This window comes from Acanthopagrus latus, chromosome 12 (assembly GCF_904848185.1).
Source record: "Acanthopagrus latus isolate v.2019 chromosome 12, fAcaLat1.1, whole genome shotgun sequence".
Classification (NCBI taxonomy): Eukaryota; Metazoa; Chordata; class Actinopteri; order Spariformes; family Sparidae; genus Acanthopagrus; species Acanthopagrus latus.
In genome coordinates this window covers 17,665,546-17,691,477 of record NC_051050.1, presented here as the reverse complement: position 1 = coordinate 17,691,477, position 25,932 = coordinate 17,665,546, and the positions used below count along the sequence as shown (strand labels likewise).

Below are 25,932 nucleotides of genomic sequence, written 5' to 3'. Positions count from 1 at the left end.
GCCACAGCAGAGCACCGACAGATAGACAGGTACATCAAAGAGCTCGGGGGGGTCTAGCTGCAGGAGGAGATGGAGCCATTGTGGGATCAAAGTGTCAGAGAAAAAGAGGGAAAAAACCTGTAGTACCCTATAGAAATGTAATCATGCGACAACCACTGCTGCGGCAGCAGGTTCCACATGCCTACAGCTCTGTTCCCGCTATCTCACCGAATGATGAAAAAAGACTTCAATCATATGTGCTCGCTGTGTTGCCTTACATTGACAGTCACCTTATCTCCTCTGCAGGATCGAGCCTGCTGCTTTGTGTTTGCATGTGTGGTCTGGTTTGCATTATATTTGCGAAGGTCGATGACTATTTAACAGACACTAGTCCTCTAGGGACATTTAGCCTGCTCCCTACAGTCAAACAAGCTGATTTACAACTGTTTTACTGTCATTAATTGAGAAGGGATGCACCACATAAACATTTTTTAAAAATTTGGTCATTACTGATATCCTTCTTCTCATGGTCGAAACCATTAAGATCACTGATAATTTAGCATTTCTATAGATTCTTACTTGGAGTTTATGTACACCAGAGGGTGGGAAATGCTAAAACGGAGTGATGAAAGATGGATTATTTAATAGTCAACATCTCTAATAAGATTTGTTGTGTTTAAACTTATTTCCCTCCTAATGGAACTTGTACAACAGGTTTAGCCAATTGTAATCTTGTCTTCCCCTGAACTATGCAAAAATGTCCACATTGGTGACGACATGTTTCACTCTCCTCTACTCTGTTCCTGTGCTCTCGGAGAGTCAGGAGAAGTTTCTTAGTCCACAGAACATTTCTGGAGCCTTACAGCAAAGCAGTCAGACGAGGTGCGAACTTTCAGCTTAGCAGCCAATGTAATGATTAGGGACTTAAAAATTGATGTGAGTAATAACTTATCTATGTATGTAATGCTGTATGGAGGCATTTTTATCTATTTTTTCTTCTTATCTGTTCAGGAGAATGCTGCGGCGCTGTTTTACTGTGAAAGTCCAGAAAACATTTTGTGGACTAAGAACCTTCACTTGACTCTCCATTGGCACGAGGGCGAGTACATAATAACTGAATTTTCTTTTTATTGTGACCTTTTCCTTTAAGTCCCAGAAAGCAGTTTGGCTTCATATTATAAGCTCTCTTTATCGACCATGATTTGATTATCGGTCAACAGCCAATAATATAAATTGCCATTTATATGGGCCGATCATTTTCATCCCTTAAACACTATGGGCAGCAGTCAACCTAACATGAATATACTAAGGATAAAGAATGAGGCTGGACGTTACCTTGTTTCTCTAGGTTTGGCACACGTGTAATATGCCAAGTATTGTTTATAAATAAAATTTAAAGAGGAGAATAAAGAAAGAAATTGCATAAAATCAAGTTATCAACTGTTTTCCAATGTGCATTTCATTATTATGCACTACTAGTAGAGCACATTTGATTAATCTTGTTTGCCTGCTCACATTCTGGCTTTAATTCACATGTGATAACTCACTCACGGACTATTATTGAATATCTCTGTGGAATTCGCTCACAAATTTCCCCAGGTATCCTGCTTTAACATGTACTCGAGTCTCCAGTGTTTCTCCCATGATTGAAGCCCGAGCACAACAGTGAGCAGTGGTGATTAAGCCAGTATGTGTGCGGTTAATAGAGTGCAGGAGCCAAGCAGCGGTAGGACAATAGCAGGAAGAGACCACAGGGAGGGGGCTGCCGGTCACCATGACCCCCTGGATATTGTTCTGCTGCCCACCAACATTTGAAGGATGGAGGGGTGGAGTGAAGGACGACGTGAGGACGGGAGGAAAGACGGACGGAGCGTGTAGAAGGTGGTCAGAGGAGAAGAGGAAAACAGAAACAGCAAATAGGAAGAACCGAAGGGAGACGAGGTAAAAGATGAGAGAAAAGACGTGCAGCAGACAGGCGAGTGTGTTTGATGTGAGCAGAAACATGCGGGAAGAGTGAACGTGTGTGAGTAAATACTGTGAGTGGAATGCAGACACATTGACAGCTGACAGACAGCCTGAAAAGCCCGACCCGCCTCCAGTGTCCCTTCTCAACCGGAGTCCTGCTCTGCGGCACGTACACTTCCAGACAGAGGGGCCAACCAGTCTGTAATATCTGAGCTCCAGACTCCTGCTTTGTTCCCCTGCTGGACGGCTTTGTTCACAGACCACAGACCGGATGTCTCCTAACTGACTGGCCGCTCTCTCCCTCTCTACTTGGTCTAACCCTACCCCCCTTCAGTTCCTTCTCTGGTGCCCTCCAGTCTTGGGAGATATTTTGTCATCGACGCCGTGGAAGCAAAACAGGTCTTTGCTGTATATCACTTGTGAAATGAAAAGCTCTTAATATGGACACAGAATCATAAATGTGCCGGATATATGTGCTTGTATGCAGCCGCAAATAAAACTGCATCACTTAGAAGAGGGGTTTGTTCTTGTGTCTGCGTTGTAAATATGAAGCTACAGCCAGGCGCCACTTATATAACGTGGCAATGTCGGCCTACATTTTTGTTGTTGGTCTGTTCTTTTTTTTCTTTTTTTTTCATTTTTATTCGCAAACGAGTAAAACCTACGTCAGAGAAACCTTAATCAGCACTGGAAAAGGAAGTGCAGGTTTTAGATTAAGAGCAGGGGGCTTTAAAATGGGGTAGAACTACATTAATCCCAAAGGAAATTCTAATGCCAGAGAATGCTATGCAGTTATACATATACATATATATATATATATATATAAATATATATATATATAAATATATATATATAAATATATATATATATATATATATATATATATATATATATATATATATATATATATATATATATATATATATTATATATATATATATATATATACATATATACATATATACATATATATATATGTAAAGACAACAATAGAATAATAAGAGAGTGTAAAATGAGATAATGCTGAAGAACAAGACAAAGAAGAATAAGAAGAAGATGAAGACAAAGAACAAGAAGAAGAATCTATGTCAATAATTGTTAAATTGATTGAATGAATGGGTGATTGGAGATGAAACCAGCCCACAGCATCTCACAATGGTCGAACCTGACCAGCCAGACCGCCCCAGGGAGTCACGCTAATCCAGCTTGGATTTAAGGCTGCTTGTGGCTAATGTCCAGTCACAGGGAAGTAAAATGGATGAAATAGGACTCAGGGCTGGCCAGGCAACAGGGAAAACAACTGTTGTCCCTGCATCTTTACAGAGCCCTGTCTCCATTACAACTTCCTTGATCGAGCACTTGATGTGCTGAGTCAACAGACTGCACCATGGTGGGTAGGTGATGAGCAGTGGTGTGTTGGCATCGTGAATGCTTGGTGATCAGTAAACACACCAAAACAATATTATGATTATTATATATCATGTTTTAGCCCAAATCCTACACACAGAGCCTTTCAGTTACATCATCAAGGAGACCATTTTACTTGTAATGGAGAACTTTTATAATGTGACATTATTATTGTTAGGGTAGAATCTGAAGACTACAGATACTGGCCTTGGTAGGAAATACATGATCTCATGGGAAAGAACATCAGGTCACATCAGTAGTACAGAAACAGAAGTACCCACTCCGTTTCCCACAGATGAGGCTATTCTGATCCAATATACTGTTTTTGTCTAATGGCTCTGGAAAGATGTGTGTGAATCATTAATGGGAAGATACTGGTCATAAAGATGATTTCGGTAAATTTTCATCAAAATAATAAATGTCATGACTTTAAACACACACACACACACACACACACACACACACACACACACACACACACACAAAACTGTGGTTTGGGGATGAGTTAACATTTTCTGGTATTTTTTTTTTTTTAATTCAGTAGGCGCAGGAAACACCCACAGGTACACACACACGTCTCGGGAGAAAATCAAAGTCACTAAAATTTCTGGGTTTTCGAGAAACTTAAGATTTGTGTTTTTTGAATGGGGCTGCTTAACAGAACTGGTACATGTTTTGGGGAATTTAACACGCAAAAGCATTTTTTTTCTAATCAATATCTGTAACATTTTAATCATTGATGGTGTGTGGGTTTGTGAGACTTTACCTGGCCATTACTAAAGGTGGACACAGTTTAACCTGTAAATTGTGAGTTATTTTTGAGACACTCAAGCAACTTAATAATATGACATTAAGTTGAGTTTCTGACATTTAAAAACTGTTCAGATTGCTATTGCCTTTGCTCTGGAATGACTAATATGGGGAACTTTAAGAATTGGTGTCAACACTAGCTGGTTAGCATGCTAACTAAAACTGGTATTTCTTTACATTCTGTTTATAATTTTAGGCTTTTTTTTCGCATCTTCAACTTAAATTATTAAACACTTCAACTTTAATATACTTAATAACATTGGCTTTACAAAGGCTTATACACATGAACTTTATTGTGTATTGTTATAATTATTATTATTGGTCAATAAAACAGTAAATCACGTTCCTTTGTTTGATGTTAGTCAAACCGGTGCTGCTCTCTGACCTCTGAATGCTTCTGTCGTTACAACCTGACACTGGACATGAATGCAGGGTTATTGTATGAGCAGGTTGACATTCCAGAGAGGCCGGCAGAGGTGCAGCAGAATCTGAGGGCAGGAGGAGGAAGCCCTTTCTCACCACTCGCACACCCACACACATCACATACACACACACACACACACACACACACAAACGAGATGTTTTCCACATCCCAGGGCTATTTGTAAGTCTATTCTGGCTCCTGGAAAGGGGAAGTGAATGTTGGCTGGATGTGTGGAACGTAGACGGGGACTTTGGATGATGTAGCTCTGCCGTACAGTAGCTGAAGGTGATGACTGGGGAAAAGAGATGCGTTATTGTTTTTGCTTTGTTACATCTAACATCCGCAATGCACAATTAATGCTTTGAACTTGAGTCAATGATGGAAATCCCAGTTCTACTCCCAATTCTTTTTTTAGACCAAGGGTGCAAACACAAAGATGTTAAAATACTCCGTTACAGGTTAAGTTCCTGGAATCAGACTCACATTTGAGTTAAAGTATTCACAGCAAAATCTACTTGAAAGTATCCAAATTAAAAGATATGGTTCAGCTGTTTGATGTCCCCTGTGACTGATAATTTTGCATGATCTTGATGCATCAGTTTATTAATTACAACCATTTAATTGTTGCTTTCGTGGAGCTAGCTTTAACTACTTCATATACAGCTGAGTAGTGGTAACCAAGCTCGGGGTGGGGCCCTGACAATTGGTCACGAGATAAAACTGGGGGGTATTTTGATGATTTAGATGGGCAGAAAACACATGTAAAACCTTGTGTCAAATCTTTTCATTTTTATTTGATGGAATACTGGATTTTTTAACCTCTCTAGGCCCTAATCATCGGGCTTTATTTTAGTTTATCTCTGAGAACTTGAGTGGGAAAGTGTCTCTTTGGTAGAACTGTTAACAACTTGATACCTGAAAAACAACACAGGGTGTCCGGTCGACACACGGCAGTCTTGTATGAGGTCTATAGACGAAATGGCCGGTATATATATGTCCCTCTGGAATGTAGCGCTATCATTGCTGTACAAGTAAATGTACGTTATGACATTAGAACACTGCCATGAGCTGACAAGCAAGACACAAAGGCCGGTTATTTGTTTAAGTAGGAACAAATAAAAATCCCCTGTCTCCTAAGATTGTTCTGGTTCCTTACAGTCAGGAGGGTCTGTGTGTGTAACAAAACTGAAAGTGTCAGCAAAAAGCCACACACACACACACACACACATACACACAGCATTGATTCAAAGCAACAAACCACAATCCATACACTTTCTAACACAAAACAAACTTGCTCTCTATTCCCCTGCATCTCACACGCTCACAGATATCACAGATTCCATGATATGCTCTGTATTGCTGTGATTTGCATGTGATTCTTGCCCTCGTCTGAGTCATTTACCCACACAGAGTATCTCCCCACACAGAGTCCCAATCCAATACTAATATGTTCCTACATCTCTCCGCTGCACAGAGCACATATGATGGACATTAAAGTGGACTCAGTTTTTGTTGATGATTTAAACGGCATTCATGTTGATACTGGTTAACAATTGGCTTTGAAACCGGGACATTTGACATGACACGAAACATAACTTCTCTTGATTGCAAACCACTCCGCTTCAGTTCAGCTGAAGTTTACAGTGAGTGTGGTTTGAGTGTTTTATGTTACAGTGTGGTCTCTCTAAAACTACTGGCCCTGGGAGTGGAAAATGGAAACTTTATTGCCCCTCGTCGTTTTGGGGGCTTATATCGGACCAAGTAGGATATCGTTAGTGGATGGCCTCATCAACAACTGGGCATCAGAGGCTTGGCATCACCACGTCATGACTCCTTAATTAGACTTTGATTAAGACTGACAGATGCCAAGTTTTTCATACCAAGCACAGACACAAAGTGGAAGAGAGGACAATCAAAGACAGAAACAGCTAAGGAATGTGACAAAGACAGAAAAAAGACCAATCACTCCCCAGCTCTGTGTCTCTGACCTTACTGTGTCCCAGTGCCAACACATATCCGATCCCAAGCTCACCAGACAAACGCAGTTGACCCCATCTCTCACTGTTGGCCATGACTGAATGAACGGAAACAGCAAATCTTGGCTCAGGAACTATACAATGAGGAAGCCATCTTGGTGGCGCAACGAGGCCCATCTTGGCTGAAAACGCTACTGGAGGCGAAACGCAGCTTGGCTCAGAAGCCAAGAGGGGAAGGAAAGAGGAAGACACTGTGGCTCAAACACTAAGAAAGATGGAAGATGTTTTGGCTCAGAAGGCAGGGAAGGAAGAGACGAGGGTGACATTGGTGACCTAGAGTGAACTCTGCCACCCCAAGTGAATCACAAATCACCTTGGAAAACACAATGCTTAATACCTTGTGGAGTGCAAAGGTATACACAGCTGCGAAATTAATTCTACAGATTTATTTCCCTTTGCTGACGCCAGAGACGTCACATTCAGAAATACCTTTAACTTCAGACTGTTAAATATATGAACAGAGGGAAAAATGTTGACACTAGAGAATCACTCTGCAATCAGTCCTTCAGCGCGTCTGTTCAAGTCTGAGTAAATCAAATAAAGTGGATGCTTTTTTCACGTTACAGTCGATTTAGTGTGGATGGTCCGACTGATGAGTATCATCTTACATTTGCTCTAAATAGTGTGATCACTTGTCTCCATGCTGGGTGCTGCAAATCCATAACAGATGGACAGCAACTCATCTGTTAGTGGAACGCTGTGGTGTGTTTTCAAGGGAGCTAACGGCTTATTACAGCAGCTGAGATGTTCTGTTGAGAGAAACATGGTGTTTTTAACAGTGAACTGCAGTTTAACGCGATAACACAACAACTTTACAGTAAACATATGTGCTGAATACTTCAGCTGAGTACAGTTTGAAGGTAAAGGTACTTTGAGCTTTAACAGGCGCTTTACCAAACTCCTCTCAGAGATGAGGGGGTGGAGTGGTGGACAACTGAGACTGAGACACAGAGTCTTTCCCAAATTCGATCTAAATTCTGTGTCCCATTTATTTTTTGTTTTTTTCACAGTGTACTTTTCACTATGTTTTGTGCTATAGATGAGAATAAGGTGAGGACACATCATTATAAATCAGTGATCTGATCAAAAAGTCCTGTACTTTTTAGTACTTCTAAGCTAAGGAAACAGTGAGGGGGGTGGGGGCTCTACAGACGAGACTGTAACTTTGGAAAATACTTTTGAATGAGCAAAACACAGACTCCCTTTAGCTTGAGCAGAACCTCAGAAGACTGTTTTGCTTTCTTTACTTTTTTCCAACAAAAAACTACTATTTTTCTAAGTCACTTACATTGGACTCATTTTATGACAAAATATTACAGCAACTAATAACTCTCTCAGTCTACATATTTATGTAGGCACATATATATGAAAGTATCCTTTTGAGATGGACGTGTAAAAAGTGTGTGCCTTTCCCTCAAGTTGTTGTATGTCAGATGAACTTCATCACTTCACTGGAGGGTTCAGTGCCTTCCTGTGATTGTTTTACATACATTTCACCACTAGGGTTCAGTATAACATCTTTATGCACTTCCGAGAGTTGGAGTTACAACATCAGTATCTGACCACTAGATGACACCAAAGGTCCATTTATGACCAGCCACTCTCACTTGAATGTCAAAGATGTAATCTACGTAGACTGATGGAACATGTAATAATTGTTTCTTAACAAAGAAGAGAGATATTCTTCTTCTTAAACAGGAAAGCTAATCAGAGTTTTTGCAGTATTGTTTCATATTCTAGGGCTTTACTAGGGCTGTGAGTGCAGCACCCAAGCGCCGATCATTACACCTGTTATTCGTCTATCACACCAACAGAGGTCACTCTCTACCAACTAATACAGCAGAAGGTTGCTGTTTTGGCAAGAAGATTTCTGTCAGCAGGTCATAGTCCATTCTGTCAGTCTGTCTGATCAGTGTTTTTGTAATAATAACTGATTGACCAAAAGGCTCAATGCTGCAGTAAATATTTGTACAATAAGACGTGTTACATGTCAGAGTAATAAAACAATCAATATTGAAGTAAACTCTAAAAAAGGGGAAAATCTGTGACTTACAGAGCGCAGATGGGGTAGGAATCTCTCTATGTCATTCATGTCTATGCCGTCATCTTCCTCAAACTTGTTTTTGTTCATCCTGAAGCAAGAGAAGCAGGGTTCAATATGTGATAAAGGTCAACGTGGGAAACTGAAAACAATATTAAGACAGAGCTGGGCAGCATCAGTAAAACCACGTTCTGTAGATCCTACCCCTCTCTGTCGATGTGTGGCAGGTGCTTTGGCGTTCCTCGTATGTGTTTCCTGTGGAAATGGCTGAAGTCTAGTTTCTCTGGCTGCACGTCCCAACCAGCACCTCTGAAACCGAACAGACAAAAACACAGATTAGACATTACAGACAACATCCATGCTTACCCACATGGAAAGAGTGAGAAGTTGTACATGACAGCATCCACATTTTATACACAAGAAAAAAAAAAACCTCAGGATAAAACTCTTGGTTTCATATCCAAATATTTTTTCTAACTGAGCACTAATCAAATTTAAAGAGAAAAAAAAAAACACCAAACAAGGGTTTCACACTTAAAAAATGAGTGTGGTGCAATCAGATGTGATTGACAGTAGCTTTGTAACATAAGCAAACGGCTAATGTCATCACGTTTTGTTTCAAATATTACAAAATCTTGATCGGTTCATGGAAGTGCCTGTTGCTTTAACTGGTTGTTACTGGGCAGGGTTCTCTTCTGAACAAAGAAATCTCTCCATGATGCACACTAACCAGAAGATGCCTAACATCCATTTGTGAGCCTTGTTCCTGGCGAACCCCATCATTCACAGTAAGATGCTGATTGACAAAAGAGGCCACTGGCCATCCTTCGGCCGCCCACACACTGAGCTTCTACCGCCCCAGAAAGGCTTTCAGGGCCTTTAAATTCCCTACTGACATGGCTTTATGTGACTACTGAAAAACTGGAGTAAGAAAAAAATCACGCACAGTCCTTGTCTTATCAATTATTTCTAGCTAATGTTAGTTGTTACAATCTCGGTCTTCTTGTCTTACATTAGATTGCAGGCAATGGAGTGTCTGAGCAGAGCAAGATAACTATCTATCATTAAATTGTTCTTGTTGCTCACCGGCTTTTAAATTAAGTGAAATACATTCCAGGGCAGGTCTGTTGTGAGCTGCGTTGAGGTGGCAGCTACGTTCAGTAAAAGGCTCCATCACTCACTGACCACATGATGCTATAATAAACCTCCGTCACCACTAGAAGAGGCATCCTGACGAGACTTCACTTCTTTCACTCCAGTTAACAAATTGGAAATATGTCAATAAGAACAAGATAATAAAAGAGACTCAGGAGTTTGACAAACGTACAAGTCTTATTTTATTATTTTAGCGATATATTTTTATTCTTATGGTATGAATTTATTGTGTAAAACACCTTTGTCCATTTACAATTTTACCTGTACATACCCATGAGAAGATGTTTTGCTCAAAGACACTTCCTCACATGGACTGAAAGAGCTGAGCTTCAAACCACCAACCCTACAAAGACTGCCTGAACTACCAACTCAGTAATACTGAGCCTACTACCAACATTTTTCTGTTTTGAGCCTCTAAGCCACAGATAAGCCTCTCACTCTAAGGGCCACACAGCTTTAACCAGACTCCTGATCAAAGTAAATCAATCACTGTCTGTTATAATCATTCAATATTCAATCCATACTACACTTCACCTCCGTCTGTGTGCATGCAGGGAGACTTGCTTTCCTCACCCTACTGTGCCAGCTCCTTCACGGTGCGCTCAGATGTGCCAACGTGGCCGGAACTGAGGCTGCCGTGCAGCTGTTACCATGGCAACCTGTCCTCCCTCCAGCGTAATTGATTTATGTCTCACTCATTTCCTTTGGTTCCCTTTTTTTTTCCACGACAAGTTTTAAAGGTTCAGCTCTTGTTTGAAAAATCATTTTGTCACACAGAAGTTGAAAAAGATTTTTCTCAGGATTTATACACAAACCTCACTTGTTGAGGCTAAGACGATTTCAAGCATTGAGGCTTAATGTTTTCACAGGAAGCAGTGTGAGCTTCCAGTGGCTGGATGTAACGCAAGATGTGGATGTTGGCAGAAAATATGTGGCTTGTCGTCAATGCAAATGCCACTCAGCAGTGCAGCTTTTAATCCTGACTTAAAGTTAGTGTGGGCTGAGGAGACTGAGCTGGCTGTGCTGCAATCTCCCTAATTGATTTCATGTTTACATCCAGTCCTGAAGAAACCTGCAGTAAATGCCAGGGTTTGAAGTCAAAGCTGGGAAATGACAGAGGAAGTCAAAGACAGAGAGAACAGCACCTGAAGGGTACAAAAGAGTATGTTACAAACTACAAGCGAGAGGTGAAGGTTAAGAGACTCGCTGTGACTAAATCAGTCATATGACCCTCCAGAAACTATGGCTGGAATTCAGACCCAGTCAACTGTACAACATACAAGGTTTATGTAACAGCCAGACACGTACCCGCGTGAGTCCATCGTGTTTGCAGCCCATATGTCAGTGCCCAGGATGTCAAAGGAGCCATCTCTGTTCCCGTTCTACACAGCATGTGAGGAAAACGGATATTAGTAAGTAACATAGCTTGATCAGCCTGTATTTGACATTTACAAATGAGGTGCGACACTGGGAATACTCAGGGTCAAGTGTTTCTTTTCAATCCTAAATAAATCAGTAAGCTGGAAAGAAATTAGTGTTTCACCAACTTGGCACTGCACTTCCACAAAGTTGAGAGAGACAAATTTATTGTCCAAAGAGAAGCAGCAGAGATACCCTGACCAAAAACGGTAGATCCTACATGTAACATAATGCAGTTCAATAGCATCTGTCAGTGCCTCTCCAGGTGAACTTTTTGTCAGAACTGCAAAGTTTAAAAAAGGGCAAATCCCGAGGTAACCTGATATTCATTCACAATAACAGTATAAATGTTTTGTTTTTTTCAGATTTACAAGCCACCTGAAAGCTTCAGAAAACATTATACTGTTTACCATTTTCACAGGCTACGTTCTGCTACTCAATGGGTGGACTGCCCCTTTAACATTTAATGGTGGTGAAGGTTTGATTAGTGGTGACAAGTTTATGTACTTCTGCTAAAAGATGGCTAGAGTAAGTAAACAGAAGAGTATCAGTCCTCCCAAGATGGTCCCGTTCATTTCTTTCAGAGGTGCTCATTGAAGGAAAGCTGTGGGAAACATGTCAGACACAAACACACTCACACACACACACACACACACACACACACACACACACACACTCGGATATATCTGTACCTTGGCAGGGCCTTTGAACTGGTTGTTTCTGCCTCTGCTGCCTGAGCGTGAGCCGGATCCTGGTCTGGAACCTGAACTAGGCCTTGAGCCTGTACTGCCATTACTGCTGTGCTCCCACTCGTCCTGCAGAGAGAAAGGTGAAAGAAAAACACTGAGTGTCTTATTTTAATCAAAATTCTGTTATATTTTCTGTACAGGTCACTGTTAACACTTGGCTCTCTGTTGGCGAGTTTCACCTCTTCTATATTGTTATTTTTAACCATCACTGGCTAACACTGCTGTAAACGTTGTTTAACTTCCCCCAAAAATCAATAAACTAAATTAATTGAGCTGGTTGGATTCCCTTTTTGTCACTGGAGACTACTTTTCCTGCTGTTGTGCTTGTTTTGTGTGCATAGTAAAGACATAACAACCACCCTTGTTGCTCAAGACTTTGCTGAACAATGTGGATGATGAGCTGAAATAACAGCACCAATGTTTGTTTTTGTTTTTGTTGAATTCTTTCTGACTGTTATTAGTTCACTCAGTTTCACTTACACCTTCAGGGAAGACAAACCATGAGGGTTGTTTTGTTTCACTGCCAAGTCTTTGATTCTTTATTCTTTCAGAAGCTGATTGTTACAAACAAGCTCCCTAATTTTGCTGCACTGAAAATTAATCTGATGTTTTGATACAAACACTGATATTTCAATTCTAGTCTCCCTTTCTACCTCCTTCATATTTTGGATCACTCTGTTCTCACAGAACTTCTCACCCATGTTGTTTCCACCTCATCACTCACTTCCTGTTGAATCACACCAATAAATCTCAGAAGAGCAGTAACACTCAAAATCTCTGCCGACTGCGTAGTCAAAACTGAGCAGTGAGGACACACATACACCAATGTTTAGCAGACTGATCATTCAGTTAGGATTATTCTGTTGCTGAATATCTCATCACAGTATCCCATGTGAGTCATTAGGAACACCACATACTTTGTCCGCAGCCACCACAAGCGAGCTGAGGAGCTGTGATGGCTTAAGGCTGGTGTTGCAGTCTTTTCTAATCATTCACTTGAGCAGCTGACAGAGACGGGAAGTCTTAACCTGAACGTACAGAACTGAGAGCGGAGCAAACCTATGCTTTAATCAAAGGGACGCTCCAGTGACCAGAGATGAGTCCAGAAGAAGACCATGCAGCCGTAGAATCTGTTTACTCACCTCCTGAATTCTTCAAAATAGCATGCATGCATACTTAGCACGTGTTTATGGGTTAAAGCTAGGCCTACCCATAAAGTTTCTGCAGAACACCACCAATTTATTCGCTCATTAAACCTTCCACACAGAAGCTAGCAGGCACACTGGAGCTGCTTTCATGGGTCAGATGAATGAATCAGACCCCACACATAAGACATTATCAGCTTGACTTTATCCAGGGGGGTGTTTGCAGGTTAGCTATAGGCAAACTCAAAGAGGTAAAAATAAAAACACCCTTCAGGGTTTTAACAATTAACTGAATTTCAGTTCATTTAAACCCTTTTCTAAAACAAATAAAAGATGTGTAATAAAGAAAATTTAATATCCCCAAAGCCATGTTTATACACACAGACATATGTCTGGAAGTGCAGTTGCAGGCTGGCAGCGCCGTCTTCGGATGCACGCAGGTGGGCAGGTGGCAGATTTTCAAACCTGCTCAGGAGTGATGGAGAACACTCATTAATTAATTTAGGTGACTTTTAAGGTTTTTGAGCCATAATTTGGAACCTGCAGGGAAATCTTTTGATACAGACAGTGACACTACATGAAAGCTACATACCATGAATGTGTTGCTTAGATCAGTAATGTATGTAAACAAAACAGGGTTTGAGGTGGAAACGAAAGTGAAGTTAATGTAATAACACACATAAATAAATGAACTTTAGGACAAAAAAAAAAGTGTGGAGGCTTTGAATGCTAATTATTTTAACTAACAACTGAAAGATGAGTGCAGAAGCAACATTTTGATTTTTTGGAATGGTTAAAATTTACTTCAGGGTGATCGTATCAGCTTTTCAGGATGGTGGTGAATTAAGTTAGTCTGTAGCCCTGAAGCAAAACGGAACAGTTTCAGTTAGCATCAGTTGAGAAACACATAAAGTGCCAGGGGGGAAAATGTCAAACATGTTCACTCATGAATGTGATCATACAGCTTTAATTTAAACAAATATATTCCCCACTTCCCTATTCTGTCACTGCCAAAACTCTGATCTATAATAAAGGCTGTAAAGATTGTATTTGATTCGAGATGATGTTTTGAGAACCACTGATCCCTCAATCTACTCATGACGGCCCTGTGATGGATGGCAGGGTACACTTTACCCAACGTCTTTCAGCCTTGAGTAGAATCATATCTGTGCCATGCATAACCAGCCTGTGAATGATTATTCAGTTCATTAATTAAGGCCAACCCTACAGCTGTTAAATAAGCAGAACACAGACACCAACTCACATACACACACACACACACTTACTGGCTTAAATGAGCCTCTCCCCCGTGAAGACGTCCAGCTGCCGTCTTTCTTGTTGTTACAGTCGTCTGTCCACTGGAGGAGAGAAGTGGGGGGAGAAGGTGCTTTCATTTCAACCGTTATCGAACACCAAAGTAAAAGTTACAAACACAGCTAGTTTCCTTGGCGTGTTTCTGTTGTAACTGTTTTAAAAATAGACAGAGGACCAACTTCCTCAGTTCATTTCTCCTGCAGCAAACAAGACAGTTTTATAACCAGTTGCTGTGATGGTGGATGTTCCTCCGTATTGGTCTAAATTTACGTATGCATTGCACCAATATGGGGAGGTGTTTTGATGCAGGCTGAACCCTGCCAGAATATTCTGGATGATACAACCCAGAGACACTACCAGAACCTGTACTAAAAATAACCACTGCTGCTGACAGATATGGGACTAATGAAATCACGTCGTCCGTTATAAGAATAAGGCTCTGACCTGTGGAACCTTGCCACCATTGTCCAGTTCCAGGTCTCCATCTGCCTTGTCTCCCAGGAGCCCCTGCACCTGGTACTCCAGCACATAGCTGTCGATGAAGCGCTCCAGCTCTTCGATCTCCTGCGAGCGGGTGCTCCCAGCTTCGGACGATGCGGACGCCACTGAAGAGTTCTCCATGGCAACCGGCGCTGTGATGGGTGGAAGGGGGAGGAGGGGAAGGGAGGGAGGGAAAGTGACCTGAGAGAAAGATACGGAGAGAAGAGTCAGCTAAAAATTCAACCTGACAAGGAGCTGCCATGTTAATGGAAGACTGTTTTTTATTACAGTTAGCTATCATTAACATGTGAGTTAAGAAATTAAAATGTATTATTGGGCACACCAAAATAGTGTGCTGATGCCTGTACATTAAAACGTTGAGCACACCAGTGTAACCAGTGTAAAAAGTCAGTCTGAAGATCACAGAACAAACATTCACTTGTTTCAGCTACTATAATATGATGATTTTATGGCTGAATAAACAAACATCTCCTGATGCTTTGGGAAAGTGTCCTAGGTTCATCTATATTGAAAATGACAGTAAGCTGCAACCCTAGTCGCCAGCAATAACAACAGGAATTTCTCTCACCTTGCCAACACTCAAAGAAGGCACATAACAGCTCACTGTTGTCTACAAACGTCCATATATATACACTGCTTGTGTCCCAAGTGTCCAACGGTAAGACAGGAGGCCCAGGTTGTGGTTTCACTCAGATTACACCAAATCCATGTTTACAAAAAACTGACACATCTCTGCTGGTTTCTCTTTCCAAACTCCCTCTGGTGTCACCATTCATAAACCTCTCCACGTCCATTTCCCTCTTTGTTTTTCCACCTCTCCCCTGCTGTCTCTCTCTCCTGAGAGTGTGTGATCACCTGACCCCTGGCCAACAGGGAAGCAGCTTCCTGCCTGTCTGTCTGTTGCTACTAAGCTCCTTTACATCATGGCTTGATCACCAGCCATGCAAAGAGGATTTATGGCCCTGGAGCACGCAGAATGGTATCTGCTGAGCCCTGGGGACTCGCTGGGGAGCCCGGTGCATTTGCAGCCAACAAGTCAGCCACACAAACTTTAAACCCTTTGTTTTGGTTTGGGCCACGGGGTTAGCTAATGTTGTGGTAATGAAGAGTGGGATATCCGAACAGCTCTCTTCATTTTTTACATCCAAACCCTCTAACCGCTGCACCTTGTAGTACCTTTTCAAACAACAAATGTTTCAAATCTAAAGAAGATCTTTATCCATGATACTCCTTTTTGACCACCAGTAACAACAACAACCATGTTTACAATGACTGAGAACAAGAGGACAATGCCTTACTATAAGATCTGACCTCAGGGTCAGATACAGGCCAGCACCCCAGCTAAGCAGCTGACCAGAACCTGAACCTGTCTCTGGCTCAAGGACATTTCAGCACCTCAGAATCTCCCTGCTCATCACAACCCTGCTGTTTTTCTTTAGGCACATTTCTGACTCGTGCTTTAACCTCTGCATACTATTAGGACAAGTTGACTGCATGGTCAACCTGTCCTAATCTGACCTACTGTAGTGTCAGTAGTATAATCCATACATGTCAATAGTATAATCCATGCATACACAGTTGTAGGGATGGATTATACCAGACAAATCACCAGGCTTGATTAGCCTGGTGATTTGCAGCTAGCAGGCTACAGAAGACATTTTAACTAGTGCTGCATGACATAAAAGAAAATCTGCAGTGACAACATTGTTCAATAATGCTATGATAATAAGGATAATAATAAATACTGAGGTGTGCAAATTAGCTTTACAGTTCAGTATGCTGCTAAAATACATCCCAAACCTTGTCGCACTTGTATATTCTGCAACAAAACTATTACAGAGGAGACACTGTGATGCGCTTGGTCTTCAGCAACAGCACAACAATGCAGCTAACAGTGTGGCAGGCAGCTCTTTGTTGAAACAGCTGGTTGAATTGAAGGGGAGAATGGGTGGAGACAGGAAGGAGCAGGGGAGGAGTCGGGGTATGTGGGAAGGGGGACTGAAAGATGGCGTTTGAGGAGGGGAAAGAGAGCGGGACGGACAGACAAAGGCCAGTGCAACAACCCACGCAGTGTGATGACCACTTCCACATATTGAGGTTCATCGGACATGGCTGGTGTCAGTCGGCCGACTTCCTTTCCCGGTCTGCACTCTGCAGTTTGTTTTAAGCTATGGCCCTCACTCACTCTACACCTGCAATAACTGAATAGTTGGTTGTCAGAAAATTAACCGGCAGTCCAAATGACATGACCGTATGCCACGTCTCAGTGCCGCTCTCCGCTCCGCTCACAGAGAACAGAAGCAACAGTAGTTTAGACATGAAGTCAGCTGCCAACACAACTCACAAGTTCCACAGAGCCCATTGACTTGCAAAAATAGCGATGAGATTAATTTGCAATGAAAATAATCGCTACTTAAAGCCTTAACTCAGTTTGTTTTCCTGCTTGAGTTTGGAAGTGAAGACTCACAGATCAGCGCTAAAATGCAAACAATTTTATAAATGCTAAAGTGTGGCACGACAACAGTTGTGTTCTGTACATGTGAGATGCCTTGCGATGCTATTTGTGCTCCTGACCTTGGACCGTCAGACTGTTTCTCTGTTCAGTCAGAGGGGCCAACAGCCTGCTCTCCTCATTTCTCTGTTTGTTTTTCCTATGTTCACCTAATACAGTAGCTTTTCTTTGTCTGGGTCCGATATCATCCTTGGTTTAGTCCCAGTCCCAACCTCCAATACCCACTCCCCGCAGGGATAACGGTGGTTTGGGTTGTTGACTGTCACATGCCTGGAACGTCAGACTCATATAATTTAAGGAAGGCAAATTTGTTTCTTCTTCACCAGAAGAACACTGATATCATTGTTACCGAGCTGAAAGATGAAGCCACCGTGAAATAAACCACCATGCAACCCACTGGAGAGAGCACTGCAGGTTTGGAGCAATGTCTTACAAAATCAGCTGGACAGAAAGGACTTTGAGTCAGGCGAGGTCTATGATAGAGACACAGAATCACAGTTTACTTACTAATGATTGGGTTGTTTGGAGAGTCTGCAATGAACACACTGGACTCAGACTTGTTTGTCAAGTTTCATACAGAGGCTAAAATAATACTAAGACAAAAAGACGGAGATGAGAGATGCATTAATGGATGGGTCAATAGCTATTGGCAGCAGTTTCCCCTCAGGCAGTAATTCTATACTACATGTCAAGGACAAGAGGAGGACATCTGACTGAGCCGCAGCCCCAACCAGTATGCAGCAATGTGTTACAAACATCCAGACTGTTATTATTGAGTGATTCCACATTCATTTACTAAATTGTGTCTTATTTAATGAACCTCCTTTTCATTCACACCAATACAGAACTGTTTATATCATGAAGTGAGATGAGAATTCAAGGACACATAGTTGTATTTAATACTCCTACAATGAGCACGTCTGACACAGACACAAAAAAATTATATTAGTATAACATGGTACAGGGCTACTGTACTTCATGAACTGGTGACTGATACCTGATTATCCAGAACCACGATTCAGTTAAATTTTACAACAGCAGCTTCACTTTATCCTGTTGGCTTTTTGCAGGTTCGGGTAAGACAAGTCCAAATAATATTCACCAAAAATAAAGCTTCAAGAGTTCAACAAAGTAATGCCACCCTTCAGTAAATCAACAATAAAAAACAAAAGATAGAAATTCAATTTGTTACAAAGTTTGGTGTCTCAAATCTGTCCATAGTATTGTCAGTACTGCCTTTAAAAAGAATTGTGGAAACCCTCATTTCGAACAATATCATTTTTTTAAAAAAACATGACACCCCTAATATATACACTGTGATTAAATAATGTTAAACCTAGTACTACTGTGCATTACAGTGCATGGTCAGCTGTAGCTAAAGTTTCACCATGTTGGAGTTTGTGGATATTTGTTCAGTCAGGGGGCTCAGGAGGTTAAACTGGAATGACTGAGGAACATTAGCCTGGTTCTCGATCTCTGGCCTCTGCTCACATCTCTGATTTGTTAGGGGACTCAAATAAATCAAGTGAAATGAAATTAACTTGCACATCAATCTGGCTAGATAATCTGGCGTGTGTGTGGCATAACTGGAATGACTGGGTGATATTTGTTGGGGGGAGCTGAGCTGTGCCAGATGTTTGTATTCCAACAGGAATGGTCTGATTTGGGGGCTGCACATGTCCGAGGAGGAATAGGGCACAATAACTAGGCCAGTAGATCAATGTTGTCTAATGCTCTTATCTGTATCCAAAACCTGTAGACATCAAACAGCCGTCTCTTTAAATTCTATCCTTCCTAAAACATCTTGTTATGTTGAAGGTTGAATTCACTGAAGGGCTCTTGCATTGGACTGCAATAGTTTTATATTTCTACCTTATAAACTGGCGACTGAGCCTATTTGAGCCGCTGAACAGTTCTGGAGATATGAGCAGTGATTCAGGGGTCTGGAAACCTGTCTAAGAATACACAGAGTAGGTTACTGAGTTGACTGAATGGTGCACTACAACTAAGTGCTGAGATACAGTACATGTGACAGCCACTGACACTACAGGCCAGCAGAGATGGACCAAGATTGCAAAATGCAAACCAGCATGTAATACAGTACAACCAGGCTGCAGACTGTGGCTGAAGCCCAGCAGCATCCAGGCGGTTGCTAAAACTGGCCAGACAGACACAGCATGGTACTGGACAGCACACAGTTTCTTTGTTTGAGAGGCTGGGGCAAACGCTACACCATCCATACTTCATGATAAGATACACCAGACAGTGGGGAGTAGATAGATTACTCGCAAAATCATGATGTGCTGCATCGCCCTCCTCAACTATCAACTTGTTTGACACACAGTCTGATGAATGCCTGCAAAGGGGACAAACATGGCTTTCAAATAGTGTCATAATCTTTCATTTTAGTTTTGATTCACTCAAACAAGCTCGACTTAAATAGGGTCAACGTCATGTGTCAATCAATAATATGGATTTAAGCAAGATCAGAAATTAGTATGGATGTATGTTTGAGTAATGACATGCACTATTCTCATGTTTAATGCCAAATAAATAATAACATAAAAAATTATGTCAACTACCATCACCTGGGGTTCAAAGATGCAATGAGACTACAGTAGACACTTAAAGTCTACTAACAAATAACACTGGCTGGAACCATGATTTGAAGCTTTGATATGAGTTACATAACAAACAGTAATAACCATAATCCACACAACCCAAACAGAGCGGAACATGAGACCCTGTCTCCCCAGTTGGAGTCCAAGTCGATGTTCTCACCCCATGCAGCGAGAGCTGCTAATACATCTAATCTGGTCTACTACTGACTGGCTGGCTTAACCAACTCACACTTGGGTTTAAATATAATTTGGAGTAATCTGTTTTTGAGAGCAGGATAGCAGCATGGTGTCTTCCAGGCTAATCATTCAGTTGACATATTTGCCAGCAGATGATGTGTGTCTTAGCAAATAGCTTACATGGAGCGTCAAACAGATTTTTGCAAGATGACCCTCATAGTCACTTGGAAAAAGAAAACAGTCAGAAAGCTGAGAGTTTGTTTTTACAATATTATATACTCTATATAGGGTTGCACAATATGGATTTTCTTCAGCCCGACAATGATAACCAATAATTACCTGCTTCTCATGGGTGATATCAATAAAATTGCTGATCATTTTTTACCCAAAAACAGATTGTGTATATATATTTATATTGTATAGTTATATTTTCTACTTTTTAAAATAGTTTATATTGTTAATTTGTTATATTTTCTATTCTTTAAATAGTTTATATTGTTAATTTGTTATATTTTCACTTAATAGTTATTTGATGCATGCACCAACATCACCACAACAAATTCCTCGTATGTGTAAAATCGTACTTGGCAATAAAGCTTTTCTGATTCTGATTCTGATTCTGATTCTGATTCTGACATTTCATATTTTAAAAAGCAGCTCATAACCTGCAGTTTATGCAAACCAGAGGCTAAGAGTCAATTTGACAAAAGCAAATAACAGCCACATCAAAATGCATGGAGCAGATCGGGCAAAACAGGAAGTGCAACAGCTGAGTGGCATAGAGCATTTGGTAAATCTTCAAAATAAAACACCCTGTGCAAATAAGGGATCCGTAGCACAACAAAGTCAGAAACGATATCAGCTAACATCTTTACTTTTTTAAACACACAAAAGCCTCCTCTGGTAGGAGAACTAGAAAAAAAAACAGGTGAAATGTGTTTTTAGAGCTAAAATTACAAGCCAGCTTTAAAGCAGTCTGTTGTTCCTGCCTCCCATTCACTGAAACAAGCTTCTTGAGTGAGTAAATGTGTTTACTCATACAGTGCGAGTTGAATGGCCTGAATCTAGATGAACGAACAAGCAGAAGATCGGCTTCGCATGCCTGCACAGAGGGGGGTCCGAGGGCATGTGTGTGTATGTGTGTGTATAATTAAAACAATAGCCCTGTTGTCCCCCTATGCCCCTGTAGTGACCTAATGGGTCAGGACTGGGCATGTGCGGCACTGATGGGACAATAGTCCAACAATGCTATTCTGTCCAAATCCACACACACACAAACACAAATACAGAATCCTGAAAAACAAGTGAGGGTGTGTGCTTCAGCTCACAGGCTTCACAGCATGTATGGAGAACAGGTAGAAGTTCTGAGGCCTCAAAGCTGAACGGCAACAAAGGTGAAAAGAGAGGCAACAAAGGTTATTCTGCAACACAGTGGTGGCCATTATGGGCTGGGGCTGAACTCATAAGATGATAACAAAACAAGTAACTCTGAAAACAAAAGGTCGGTTATAGAAAAGCCACAACTGCGACAATAATCCTGCTTGTTTCCCAAAAAATAAAACAAAAAAAAAAACAGGCTATGTAATTTGCTGGAGAACTGCTCTGCGTCCCTGCGCAAAGCTAAAGGCCTTACATCCTCAACCATCCCCTGACATGACCTCTTACAAAGGTATGTTTTCCACACTCACGACCCGCCTGATCTCGCCACTTTTTCTCTTTTCTCACTCACTCATCCATACACTCGAGGCACCGTAATGAGCAGCAGATCCCACTGAAACCGGGCTAGATTTCTGCTCAGCCGGCTGACTCAGGGTGTTCCAGTTTTCTGCAGGCTACTCCCACTCGCTCCACAACATGCAGCTGTGTTCGCTCCTCCTCCTCCACACTCTTCCAAACGCTGCCTGCATGCGTATAACCGAGGTGTTTCTGAGGCACAGAGGTGAGAGTAACATGTTGCTCCTCCAATCTTTTATTTCCCATCGCAGATTGACCTCTGAAGGCAGAGTTCAAAGCCCCATTTATTCATTCATTCATTCATCAATGCATCACATCAATGCAGCCCCCCATTTGCGCTGGGCCTGCGGATCACTGAGGTGATGACACTGCACTGACTCTGCTCAGATGGTCTAAATGAAGTTCAACACCAGCAATATTAACCTTCTATTACAGTGCCAAGGTGACTATGATAGCTTTTATATTTTACTGCTCAGTAGCTAACTTTCAGGAGTAAATTGGACTCCTGTGCTGCTGCGATGTAATCAGGCAAGATCCTTAAAAAAGCCAAGCTAAATGATGGGAGCACCTATTAATCAACCAGCGGCCATTTCACAGCCTCTGATCACAGATCAGATCGGTTTAATGGGAGCAGACCAAACACAAAAACACTACTTTAATTTCACGTGTCACCTGCATTATGAGGTGATTACGCAGTTCAGTCATCACGCACACACCGACATGTAATTACAGGGTTTGGTTAATGGCTTTGATTCATTTCTATGTGAAGTCCAACATAATGTGCATCTCAGAGAAAAACCTACACACGTCATGACATGGTCAGGATTAAAAGCAATATTTTGACTGAGTATCGAAGCAATTTGAATCTGAGTGAGACCCAGAACATCTATTAATGCCTCATCATGTCATTGTCACAACATGTATATCGCAACGAGTACGAACAGGGTCAGTTACTAAGAAACATAGCATGCCAGATCTTTGCTTTACTCTGATAATGACTGTTTGTTGATGTCACAATCTCTGGTTTATTTAATCCTCTATGACAGTAAAGTGATATCCTGGGGTTGTGAGCATACTAAGACATTCGACGACGTCATCTTGGACTTTAGAAAGCACTGATTTTTCACGACTACTTGTCATTTTGTGGACCAAACAACGAATGATTCATCAAGAAAACGATTAGCAGATTATTCCATAATGATCATTACATAGAGCCCTAGGCAGGCCCACATTCAAACACTTGCTTGCTTACATTCGTATTATCCACGTTAATCAATTAATTATTAATTCATAAATAATGTATCATAATTGAATCTACACATGTTTGACTGTACTGTGTAGAAGGTATAAAAATAAACAAGTGACTTCATCAGTCTGGGCAGACTTTAGATGCCAGGCATTAAGCCAAGCTGAATGATAAACAATGAAAACAGGACTCAGAATGAGACGCTGGCTGAGACGCCGGCTGAACCTGACTTGCAACTTCACCATCTGATGAAATTAGTATGTGCCTCGAGGTGAGGCAGGCAAAGCACAAGGGAAAAGGATCTTATACTGTGACAACATTCTTTAATCAACAGAGCACTGTTTCCAATCAGCGGGACTGGATTAAATCTGATTGACAATTCATTCATCCATACTCCACTGAAAAGGCTGCCTGTCTTCAATAAATCATACAAATTTGGTCTTGAGATTCGGCATTAAAGTGCACCACATCTGGTCTCGTTCATGTCAGATGGTCGCAGCAGTGTGACATGTGGTGGCATGCAAACATTCCTCTAAGGTCCCTCTGATCCAATCAAGTCTCTGAGTGGCAGGAATTTGAGGAATGTTACGAGCAAACTGGATTGAAGCATAGAGAGGTGAAGTCATGCCCCTGCCAGTGGACCACCGTGTTAACTTACCGCAGAAAAATATGAGCGAGAGACAAATAACTTTTTTGACCCCTTTTTGAATTGTGCCATGACTTGCAGATATGATGTTTGGCAATTTAAAAAGACAGCTTTTCAACTAGAGAAAGTCGCAGGTTGTCATTAAATCAATCAAACATGGTGTGAAAATAGGTAGTTACAAAGACTACACACCCAGTGTTAGTGACATTGTCTTGTTTAACTCTGACACAAACAGACGACTGAATCCTTGTCTCGTCAGACCTGTATATACATAAGACAGCTCACAGAACGGACTAACCCTCCTTACACATTACTGGACCTGTCAACATGTTCAGATTTAATGTGATTTCCACCTCTCTCCTCTACTCGTGCTTAGCTGAGGTGGCTGCCATGCTGGTATTGGTGACGTATAATGAGTTAGACAATGCAGTTCTCACAAACCTTTTATTGTTAAACAGCTGAATAATCATAATAACAATTTGATTGTAAAACCTGTGCGTATATTAGCCGACATATTGAAATGAGATTTTTTTACTTTCTAATATCGATATCAGTCAAGCTCTGCCATTGACTTTGACAATGAGGTCCCACCACTTTGCCTCTCTATAACCTAAAAAATACCCGTCAGAACTCCAACGGTGAAGTTTTGAGAGTTTGTAAACATACAGCTTTCAACATACAAGGTAATTATGTATAATTGTACTAACTTTTAAGGGACAATGACAAGTTTATTCCTGCACACATTCAACGTGATTCTGATGATTCAACAAGTTTGTCCCAGCAGCTACAATCTTCCAAACATTACACAGACCAACTAAGTAATAATTAATCAGATTGATCCTTTTGCTACATATGAGCTCAAGGTATATCATGTCCCTCTGTTGTGCTAGAGGCTACCAGCAGCTGTGCTCCACTCTTTGTTGTTGGGGTCAACAGCTGAGGCAGGCTGCTGAACTGCAGCAGGCTCAGCTCCTGATATCCCACATTTTGCACGGCTAATCCTGCCATTCCTGCTGTGCTGGTGTATCACTACGTTACTGAAACCAAGGTAAAAGCAGAGGTGATCATGACGATTCAATCACGTCCATTCAAGGTTTTGTTTTGCCTCTTTTACACCTCTATAACCACGCCCATGCTTGTCTGGGATGCTAGCACTGTGTGTGTCCGTTAGCCAAGTGCTGAATCTTGACAGGAACTTCACGGCCACGTTATCCAAAAAAGACTGCTTCATCATGTCCCTGTCAGAGCGACGAAGCCACATCTGGAGGCTCCTCCGCACCCCGCTGCCCGCCGATCACCGGTAACAATGGTGACGCAAGATTTGCGGCTAGCCAACCGGCTAACGTTAGCTAGCTCTCAAGTAAAGTTACATTAGTAAACAACAGGCCACACGTTACCAATTCAAGCCGCCCTCCGTCCACTGAGCTGTATCAACAGGTCTGCTAATTGTGCTCAAAGTATAACCAGGTCATCTACCAGCGAAGGCAGCTAGCAGCAAACCCAGCGCATCTTATAAAACTGTTATCTGGTTACCACGGTTATAGCTCTCCACCCGACAGACACATCCAACGGCTTAAAATGAGATAAATCCTCACCCGAAGTGAGATTCTGACTCCTGGGGAACCCGGGATCACCTCCTGGGATCAAATCCGCCGTGTCATGGGTGCGTTTCTCCAAAAGAGAAGCGGGGAAGAGGATTAGCTCTCTAACTGGAAGCTAACTCCGCCGTCCCACACTGAGGAAAAAGGGAATGCAGGAATGTGACGTTCAGTCCGGTCCGCTGGCAGCGGTGACACGTGCACTCAGGACTGAGGCATTGTGGGAAATGTGGTTATTAAGTGTTAAAGGAGACGACAGCTACCTGGTTGATTAATAACTGGTTTGACGTGTCACTGCTATCGCCTCCCTACGGCCCGCGGTGAGGACAGTTTGACTGAAATAAAATAAAACAAGATAACATTAAAACTCCCGCCCCCACTCTTTTTTTTTTTTTGAATAATTAAAAAACAGACTTCACCAGCTCGCCTTACCAATCATTTGCCAAGTACATT

At 41.6% G+C, this 25,932-nt stretch overlaps 1 protein-coding gene and 1 long non-coding RNA gene across 7 annotated transcripts in view; one reads left to right on the top strand and one right to left on the bottom strand.

Annotated features, from left to right (window-relative positions):
• The window catches only part of LOC119029728, a 73,291-nt gene extending 70,646 nt beyond the window's left edge, over positions 1–2,645 (top strand). Inside the window, exon 5 of one of the 3 annotated variants that reach the window (XR_005078063.1) lies at positions 1,579–2,645. This is a non-coding gene — a long non-coding RNA (uncharacterized LOC119029728). The remainder of the gene's footprint in view (positions 1–1,578) is intronic. The other 2 variants (XR_005078061.1, XR_005078062.1) reach the window with 2 other exon arrangements.
• ctif (CBP80/20-dependent translation initiation factor) overlaps positions 1–25,685 on the bottom strand; it is a 56,620-nt gene extending 30,935 nt beyond the window's left edge. For 2 of the 4 annotated variants that reach the window (XM_037116789.1, XM_037116790.1), the window contains exons 1-7: positions 25,477–25,684; positions 14,889–15,125; positions 14,417–14,488; positions 11,929–12,051; positions 11,126–11,199; positions 8,867–8,971; positions 8,675–8,753 (exon numbers count right to left, since the gene is read on the bottom strand). In XM_037116789.1, coding sequence (XP_036972684.1) covers positions 8,675–8,753; positions 8,867–8,971; positions 11,126–11,199; positions 11,929–12,051; positions 14,417–14,488; positions 14,889–15,065 — 630 coding nt within the window. In that variant the 5' untranslated portion in view covers positions 15,066–15,125; positions 25,477–25,684. Of the gene's footprint in view, positions 1–8,674; positions 8,754–8,866; positions 8,972–11,125; positions 11,200–11,928; positions 12,052–14,416; positions 14,489–14,888; positions 15,126–25,278; positions 25,394–25,476 lie in introns of those variants that run through there. The other 2 variants (XM_037116787.1, XM_037116788.1) reach the window with 2 other exon arrangements.
• Between the last annotated feature and the right edge of the window lie 247 nt (positions 25,686–25,932).